This window comes from Crassostrea angulata, chromosome 6 (assembly GCF_025612915.1).
Source record: "Crassostrea angulata isolate pt1a10 chromosome 6, ASM2561291v2, whole genome shotgun sequence".
Lineage (NCBI taxonomy): Eukaryota > Metazoa > Mollusca > Bivalvia > Ostreida > Ostreidae > Magallana > Magallana angulata.
In genome coordinates this window covers 39,805,661-39,815,639 of record NC_069116.1, presented here as the reverse complement: position 1 = coordinate 39,815,639, position 9,979 = coordinate 39,805,661, and the positions used below count along the sequence as shown (strand labels likewise).

General features: G+C 33.5%; 1 protein-coding gene across 6 annotated transcripts in view; it reads right to left on the bottom strand.

Annotated features, from left to right (window-relative positions):
* Window positions 1-3,921: 3,921 nt before the first annotated feature.
* Window positions 3,922-9,979, bottom strand: part of LOC128189656 (glutathione hydrolase 1 proenzyme-like) — a 37,909-nt gene continuing 31,851 nt past the window's right edge. For all 6 annotated transcript variants that reach the window (XM_052861351.1, XM_052861350.1, XM_052861353.1 and 3 more), the window contains exons 2-12: window positions 9,072-9,350; window positions 8,818-8,943; window positions 8,493-8,590; window positions 7,704-7,896; window positions 6,909-7,069; window positions 6,671-6,820; window positions 6,284-6,438; window positions 5,947-6,134; window positions 5,493-5,733; window positions 4,815-4,928; window positions 3,922-4,583 (exon numbers count right to left, since the gene is read on the bottom strand). In XM_052861351.1, coding sequence (XP_052717311.1) covers window positions 4,434-4,583; window positions 4,815-4,928; window positions 5,493-5,733; window positions 5,947-6,134; window positions 6,284-6,438; window positions 6,671-6,820; window positions 6,909-7,069; window positions 7,704-7,896; window positions 8,493-8,590; window positions 8,818-8,943; window positions 9,072-9,350 — 1,855 coding nt within the window. In that variant the 3' untranslated portion in view covers window positions 3,922-4,433. The remainder of the gene's footprint in view (window positions 4,584-4,814; window positions 4,929-5,492; window positions 5,734-5,946; window positions 6,135-6,283; window positions 6,439-6,670; window positions 6,821-6,908; window positions 7,070-7,703; window positions 7,897-8,492; window positions 8,591-8,817; window positions 8,944-9,071; window positions 9,351-9,979) is intronic.

The following is a 9,979-nucleotide window of genomic DNA, read 5'->3' as shown; positions in this document are numbered from 1 at the left end:
AATGATTTTCCGCTTGCATGCTGGGAATAATATCAAATGAATAGTCAAGCAAAATCTCCATGTTAAATTTGAACATAGTTTTCATCTTAGCGATGTAACGTCTGGTTTATAAAATGTCCCACCCTGTTTTTTAAAAAAAAAAAGCGCTTCCTCTGATCCAAAATTGGCAACCCAGTGACAATTCGAGCAGCCCACAATGGAGCCTTTTCAAGTTTTCTGCATCATGCACAGAACAGCCATTCGACACAACTAAAGAATGTTCAAGGGTAGGTCTTGTAAAGGAAATAAATGATTTATAGAGATATTGTCTACCAATTTTATACATATGTTTTTTTTAAGTCCTAATTTTTGGAATGCAGAGGATATAGTACCATCAATGTATTCAGACAATCTGAGATTTTGTGATAATGAAAGTCCTAAATGGCGATATAGAACAAGTCAGAACAAACTCCAGTATATCGCCTTTAACAAATAATTTAGATAAAACAGAGTTATGTTTCTTAGTAAAGAAAACAACCTTTGTTTTTGTTGGATTAAGGTGGCTCTATACACCACTTTTTGATGACGCAGTACGCAAAAAAGTAAATCTGTAAGCATGCAATTCCGGTACTGACTGATTTAAACTGAGGCGAATTGTATGGGGACCGCTCTTTTGAAAATTTTGTTAAATGAATAGATTTAATTTGATAATTGAAAAATTCATTACTTACAAGTAATGTGGTATGTGACACCTTCTCGTTGTGTGGTATTATTTATCGAAATAAACAATAAAATTAAGTATAATTTTTTAAATAGTTTCTTTCCCAGAACCTAAATGTTACACCGTAGCGCAGTGGGTTAGTGGGTTCACTACAAACCTGTAGGCCATGAGTTCGAGTCCCGTTGAGAACCGTAAATTTTTTAACTTTCCAAAATTTTCTAAAACGTATTTTTGGTTGAATACTGTGAAAGAAAATTCTAAACCAGTGAAAGTGTTTCAATTATAATATACTTTAATGCACATTAATATCGAAAGATGGTCCTTACCACCTTAAGGGGATGGGAGGGTTCCTTTGAATTTCTCTCAGGTTGGGATACATAAATCCTATTAGCCTAGTCAATTTTCCCCTTTATTTAGTTGACTTAGTTTTGCATTAAAGCGAATATATTTACTTTTACATGCCTATATTGAAATACGTATGTATTTATCATTCCAACATTATATTTAGGAAATTTTCTTCAACTCAGAAATGAAAAGTCCCCAAGGTGTTTGGGCCTTGAAACTTACGAACGATAACCCTTACTTGAGGAACTTTCATACCAAATAAAATTTAAAATATTTTTTGTGTTTATTTGCAATGATTTTCATTCAATTTTTTATGTCTAAGTTATCAAAATGCATTTTCTCATAACATCAAGCAACTTTTTCAGATGATTTGTCAACAGAGTAAGAAAATATGAAAAATATATGTTTTGGGGAAATACTAAAAAAAATTGCAATAATAACATTTTTGAATGTTAAGAAGTGTTATATTTTTTTTATGCGTCCGAAGGAAATATCCATCATATGACAAAAAAATTTCTCTCAATTTGTTAATAGCTATCTTTTTAAAAAATATTGTACAAAAACACGAAAAAACATTTAAAAATTCTTTAAAAATACCTAGAGTATCCCTATCATCACTTTAATATTTGTTAAGTATATGTTTTGTGGTCTTCTATTGAAAATTGGAATAAACTGTGGGTGTATAGAGCCACCTTAAATTTGAGAAGCCACTTTTTGGACCATGATTTTAAAATTTTTCAAATAATGATTTAAATAATGTTCAATGTCAAGTATGTTGTTTGAGGAATATTGAAGCGAATTGTCCTCGGCAAATAATCTACACATTGGTAGCATATTAACAGCCACATTATTTTGTGATAATGATAAAAGCGCTAGCGGTCATAACACGATTCATAGGGTATACCAGCAGATATTTCGGTTTACTTGACGAAAGATCTGTGTTCATAACTTTCTGGGACCTTTTGACAAAGGTAATTAGAAAACAAATACTCCATAGGTTTGTAGGTTGAATAAAAGGCCGCTATGCCAAACGCTGTCAAATGCTTTTGAGAGATCACAAAAATCATACATGATTTATCTTCGTCAATACTTCGAACAATGCTGCGATAAGTATCCAATTGTTGGGAAACTGTTGAATGTCCTGGTAAGAATCCGGCTTGTTGTCGATAAAATAAATTGTTTGTAAGAAAATAGTTGTACACATGTTTAAAAAAATAATTCTTTCGGAATCCATAATTTTACTGACACAAGACAACAAAGATAACGGTCTATCATTAAAACAGGATTGTCTTTTTTTTTATTAGAGAATTACGTGAGCAATTTTACAAAAACTAGAAAAAGTTTTATCAGCAAGGTATCTATTAGATAACATTGTGAGTGGTCTCGAGACCGTAAAAGAGTTGCCTCTCATATTTTGGGGGTAACCAAATCTAGATCAATTGATTTCTTTACCGGTAGCATTGAAATAATGTCCAACACTTCTTGATCATCTATTAAAATATTACTAAGTGTTTCTCTACACAAACTGAAAATATAAGGTAAAGTCACATTCTTGTCGTATACAGAAAAAATAGAATTAAAAAAAATGAATTAAGGAATTTGATCTTCCCAATATCAGAAAACAATTAACTTACCGTTTTATTTACCGTTTGCTGCAGAAATTTAAATGGATGGTAATTCCGTTGAAGAGTTCATGTGAAATGAATCTTTAATCAACTTCCAGTATAACTTTGTATTCTTTTTTTTTTTTGCTTTAATCATCTAAATACGTTTCTATATTGTCGTAATAATTTGAGATCGCGGGTTTTTTAAATATTGTTTACGGTGTTTCGGACATTTCTATATGCAGACCAATCAGAATCTCCATTGCTTTATTGTGCCGTCGGTCTCTAACTCTGATCGTTTTGAGTAATACGTATACGGAGTCGAACTATGGCTGGTCACGAGGACGGAGAGATATTGTTTGTTCCGATATTTATACTTTCTTCCCAATATGTTCTCCTAACCTGTTGGGATATCCCAAAAGACAACCCATTTTCTTGTGGTTGCCAGCATAATTCACAGAGTCAAGAATGCTGTCAGTGTATAGAGTCCATATTATTGTCCGAGTAAGGAGGTCAGGTCAGATTGTTGTCCGTGACAGAGATCAACTTTATGTCTGATAAACAAAGAGTACCCAAGAGTTCTCTCAGTTCAAATTTAAATTTATTTAATATACACTTTACATTTAATAAATTGAAGGGGTTCCCCTAAAAATGATTTGACTGCCGTATTATCTAATGAAAAGGTAATCTATTTCAGCCTTTAGCTGTATTTCTGACATGAAATTATTTTTGCATTTTTACTAGTTACATGTATGACTCTCAATATTGTCTGGCCGCTGTGAAGGATGGAAGAAAAACTACATAAACTTTATACTTTATCTTGGTCCTTTATATTTGCCTCGATTGCACAGATAGAGATTTCATAAATATTATAGTAATTATACCAAAAGTAAACATCGACCTGTTTTATTAGATGCTACAGTAATATTGAAAGGCAAAATCATGTTCTTATAAAAAAGACAGCCGCATTGAATTCTACATGCACTCTTTAGTCGAACGTTGCCATATTGAATTAAAAATGTATATTAAATTTTCAATACTGATACTTTGACACAGTAAAAGTCTTAATTGTAAAATTCGCGGTTAAATTCATCAATTTATGCAATTTTGAAACTTTTCCTTGAGTGTACGGATGGAGAAAAATTCTAATAAAGTGCGAATGTCCTCATCCATTGAACATCCATTACTTCCAACACAGATACCGATTTTTTGGAATAAAATAATATCCAATGGTATCCACCTCTGTAGTAAGTTCGAAAAGAAAAGTCAAAGTAATATATGAATAAAAAAATAGATTTATTCGCAAAATATTCCAGTAAAATACAAAACTTTTCGGAGTTTTGAGAACAGCAGTGTGGAATTCTATCGTTTTACACAACCCAGTATGAAAATGGTATCACAGTCCATAAAGTCTGCATTTTGAGCATACACGAACACCACTAGGTCTTCTATAGGTCAGATATGACCTTATTTAGACCCTGTTTCATTTTTGGATTATTTGAGAGTGAAAAAAAAAACATCAAAGCTAACAAGTTGATAGAGATCACACCATAACATGATTACAAAATGTATATTGCAAAAACTATTAATAAATGTACATTCGCAAGTAAACTGATTAATAGATTGTTAAAATATCTGTCTCTAGTATTCATGATTTACTTTTAACAAAGTAACAAAAAATAACAATGGACACACTTTTGACCATCGACATTCACTGTAAGGCAAACACAACCAACATAATGTTAATGTAGTACGAAATGCGTTTATGGGACTATGCATTTTATTTAATATCCATCCGGAACTCCTCTTTTTCTGTAGTCTGCGTTGGCGGTTATCTTGCCTTCCTCGAGTTGTAGAATACCCTGAACAATAGAGCCAGCACTGGCAGACATTGTGATGTTGTGGCCGATCCTTCTTAATCCGTATATAACTTGCTGTGTAAAGAATGTAATAAATTTATTAGATAGGCATGAGGTTTTTAACGACATTTTTCCACCAAAAACGCCAACAATATATTTGTTGTTTTTCAGAATTCAGCAATTCGTGGGAATGAATTTTAACAAAGAATGTTATAAACTTTAGCACTACTAGCATCACTTAGTGTAAACTAAAACTAAGCAAATTAAAACCGAAAGATCTTATGATGAGGAGTGAAAATCACCTACAGGATCAAATCCTTCTTCCACAGTGATGTAGGCTGGTAACAGCTGATGATGAAGACGTTTGTGGTCGATGGCTTTCTTTATTCCGTACTTGAACCACAAGGTTTCAATGCTAACCTAAAACAAGAAGCCCTATTCAGTAAAATGCATTGATTTCCATCATTCAAAAAGTACTGTATGACACATACAGATGCTTATTAAAAGGCCTTTTAAAAATTATCCAATTCAAAAAAATGTTCTGAACATGAAAAACCTTTGGTGACACAGTTCCGCCACCATTGTCTGATCTTTATGTCGATTTTTCTGAAAACTATCAATATTTGTCCCCTATTGGTGAAACTGGAGGGGACTATACATGTATTGTCTTTATCGCTCTAGGTCAGACTTTTCTATTATAATAGTTTGGTGAGTTGATTTGAAACCTAATGTAGCTTTATAATGAGGATCTACAGATCAAGTTTTAGTTTTATTTAGATAGACCAACAGCAATTAATTTTAGACGAACCCTTTTTTTTAAAAATCGGCTTCGTCCTTTTAAAAAAAATTCACAAACTTTTCCCGAAACCTATTCACAATGTAGCTCATAAAATGACAATTTGGTGGGGGGAAGGAGCATCTATTGCTTCATATGCAATACATTAATGATTCTTGTTATATCAAGAAACTATTCAATCGACTTACCAAAGCGGTTGAGGTGGTGATTTTAGTTCCACCGGAAGCTCCCACCACCAGCTTGACATGTCCGTCAGAGTCCACCACTATACTGGGACACATGGAGGACAGAGGTCTTTTCCCGGGCTTGATGAAATTTGCAGCAGATGCTGGAACTCCGAAATAATTTGTTGTATTGGGTGTGGAAAAGTCGTCCATCTCGTTGTTGAAAAAAATCCCTGTTCTTTTCCCGACCACTTTAGATCCAAAACTATAAAAAAAAAATAAAAGGAAATGTGTTTTGTAGAGAGTCAATTTAAATAAAAATTTCACTTTTTCTCAAAATGTGCGTGCTGTTGTTATCGATAATAACTTTTGTCTCATGAAAAGAAATCCGCGAAGGTAAAACGCACTTGGGCTAGAATTTGTAATGATCAAAAAATAACTTTAACCAGAGGAATGAATCATTATTCACAATACTTACTACAGATTAATGGTACTCGTTATAGAGGCTGCATCCCCATTTGGCGCCAAAACTGCCAGGTGTGATGTTCCGGTTTTTGATTGGTCGTAAAACGTCGGACCGTAATACATAGTGTCATGTGTTGAGTCGTCCGAAATTCTGGATCGAACGTAATCAGCATAACTTGATGATGTCATATTTTTGACCAGCTATGAAATAAATTATATCGTTCATTTTTTTTCTGATAATATGAAGAGATTTTGTGACGTGGGAATAAGGAAAAAATACATGCGTGACTCTTTAAAATATGCTGGGGAACTTTTTCAACATCAAATGTAACAATGTAAAATAAACCTACCTCATCTATTCCATCCTTAAAACTCTGACTCTCTTTGTCGGGGTCACCTAGACTACTTCGTTTTGCGTACGCAAATTTCATAGCTTCCACAATCCTGTGCCAGGTCAAGGTTGATTTTTCGGTCGTTGATACGCTATCTGGATTTAATCCATATTCTTCAATGGAAATAAAGAACATATTAATTTCGTATTATAAATGAAAAGACGTTTTAATATTGTGAAAAAAAAACTTAAAAAGATGTTTTTAAAAAAGATAAGAATTCTATTTTAGCTTTGTAAATGAATATTTTAATAACAAAAAGAAGAAAATAACAACCGTAAGAAAGATTATAGTTAAGATGTAGCATATTTGTTTCCATGTGTGATTGTGCTGGTTTAAGAAACTTACTGTCTGCGATGTTTAGTATCATGGCGTACACTGCGCCGCTTGATGGCGGTGGTGGCGTGAATATGGTAGAATTGTCATTCAGTTTAACCACAAGGGGCTCTTTGATTACTGCCACGTAATTCTGTAAGTCCTGCTTAGTAATGATTCCACCTATAATACAAAATTTATAAGCTTATATACTTCTTTATCTATGAATGACCAATTGAAAATATTTTTAACATTGGGCAACAAATCTTACCTGCTTCCCGAATGTCCGCCACGACGTCATCTACTAGGGAGCCATTGTACAGCGCAAACGGATCGTCTGCAATGGCCTCGAATGTTTTTGCCAGAAGAGGCATTTTGATAGTTTCCCCTTGATTGTATGGCCGTCCAGTCTGGGGATTTGTTAATGTTAATCTGCAAGTAAAGCATGTTCAACCTTAAAAATATGTTTTCGATTTTTTTTTGGGGGGGGGGTTGTGTTTTTCTATTTTTGAGATCAGCAAAAGTCTATTTTTCAAATATTGTTTACGTATTTATATCATTACCGTAAGCTTATCAAGATTAATTTCAGTTTTTCTATATTAGAACAGGAAATCTGATGAAAGACAAAGAATGTATAATTAATGGCGCTATATATATTCGATCATTATAAAATTTTTGTTGCCATTTATGGAAAAGTTGTTGTGATATTACATATGAAGATCATGTACGTACCAGATTTATGCTAGCCAAATGAAAAAAATATATTTCATTTTTGTGTGTACAGTGTAGCCCTGTTTTTCTGCTGTTTAAGGTAACGATTATAGTAATTTATATTTTGAATTCACAACCTGCATATATTGTCGCGAGATGAACAGACGTTAAATAAAATAAATAGTAAACTGACAAGGAAGATCATTAGAACTTAACATGCAATATTCAGATGTGTAGGAATTAAACGAACTTCGCTTGGAACCTGAATTCGCTGTAAGCCAGCTTGCTCTTATTGTGATCTACTGTAATTTGAAATAAAAATGAAAAGCAACTTAAAACTGCTTCCTGAACTTGCCTGAGTTGCTCCTGTCTCATTAGCACTGTCGTCTGCTGTGAAATAGCAACCGCTAGTGGTTCGCTCACTTTAAACCCGTCTCGGAGTCTTTTGATGGTAGGCTGGAAGAGGTCTTTCCATGGAAGTTTTCCGCCAATTTTCCAAGCTTCGTACAGACCTTTGATTTCTCCAGGAACACCAATCGATAGACCTCCTGTAAATTCAAAATAAAAACACTGAAGCTGATTGGATGAAAATTTATGCATAGGATATCTTATGATTTTTCTTGCATTTTACTTTTATCCAACGAGTTGTGGGTGTTCTTTTCCCGATCCTTAGCGAAGGGATAAAACACCTAAACTCGATAGAGTTCAAAATGTTACTGAACAATAGCAAAATTAATTCTTATTGTCGTCACTGTGGGCATAACCACAATACTTAATTTTAAATTAAGCGTTCAACAACAGTCTTTTATCCATTGCATATGATTACTTGTAACTGCATAATTATTTTTACATGATATAGAGCAAATAAATACATGTATCTCTCCGCAATTTACGATTTTAACAATTGCTTTCAAAAACACTTTATGGATAAGCCCGCGCACTACTTCATGGGTAATTTCACGTTGATTTCTTACATATTACTAGATACTTCGCAAAACAAAAAAAAATAAACTTTGATTGATATTTGAAGAATTATTTATCTCTCGATAAACAAATAAAAATTATGCTGTCATCCGTATAACAAGTTTTATAATTGAAGTTTGAGTATCGTTGGTATTTTCACGCAAAACAATCAATCTCTTACCCTCAGTCGATGATTTATCCGTGGGTACAAACATGTCCTCCGATGCTGCCCCTGGCGCCATTTCGCGGGCGAGGATTGTGTAGGCTGTATTATTTTCTCTGAATGAAATGATTTGATGAATAATCAGCAAAATGTATGCAAAAAGGGTTCATTTGGATGCATCAACTGTTGAAAATTCTAAAAACACGCTACATGTAAGTCTGTTTTTAAATTCACGAACAATTCATAATTTTTTTTCGTTTAAAAATAATGAAAGCATTATAGTAATGTATAAGTAAAAGGCTGTTGATAACTGTATCTTAATTAAAATTAAATATTCTTATACCTATTATATATGGTCATGAAATGTCCCCCTCCTATACCGCAGCTGTGGCTGTTTTCTACACATTGACAAAGAATGGTGGCGATAGTAGCGTCCACAACGGAACCTTGTCGACGTCCCAGGATTTCACTAAAATTAACAAGAATGTATACTTTTTTTAGTATCATAAAATTTTCTTACACCATGCTATGTTTGTAAGAAAAAAATGATTTGACTTTTTAAACCACCGAAGTTCATTCTCATCAAAACTTTCTCACATGCCAATTTGTGCGCAGCTTCCGGTGTCAGATGATACTGCGGCGTAGCGATAGTGACCTTCAATAGATGGGGAGGCCCCAGGAGGATTAGTGGTTCCGGGAGTTGTTGGGTTGGTGTCGGTCGTCCCAGACTCAGTACCCGCCTCCCCACAGGGCGTGCCGTTGTTGTTTTGGTTTCTCGTCAGGACAAAACCGAGCCCAAGGCCGAGGGCAATGATACAAGCAATGATGAGGAAGGTGGCGATAATGATAAGACGCCCTTGTGACATTTCTTTCGACCTGGTATAAATGAAATCAAAATAAAAAGTCGTATTCTCCCTTTAATAAATTAAGATACGTTTTAAAAGGAAAATGAATTTGGGTTATTCTTTATATGGCAGCTCAATAATGCTGGATAAGGTTGGAAATTGCAATGTTTTTATTCCGGGGAAAGCTTCGATATCAGCGCTCTTCATTAACAATGATTAATAGGCATCAATTATGCAGTGAGTAAACTTGACTCTAGTTAATTAATTAGATTTACATAATTGGTTGTGTCATGATGAGTTACACTCTTATTCATTATAATCAAGATTGATAATTATCATGAATTTTTACTTTTTACTCAATTGCGAAATTATATGATAGAAAAATTAAGGTTTAATGTATAGTGTCATACTATATTTACCTGTTTACAGGTTTCCTATTTATAATTGAATATCAGTGTCTTTGTTTGTGATTACACTGCGAATCGGTTTTTACCGTACAGTCTAATAAATTTTATCAATTACTATTTCAACATTTAATTGTACAACTGTTGAATATAAATGTAAGTAATACGGAATAGTTCATTGAATATTATTAGGTGATTAAATACGGTCGGATGTGACCAAATCCAATATAAAACCTTTCGAGCTTTATTGGATTTG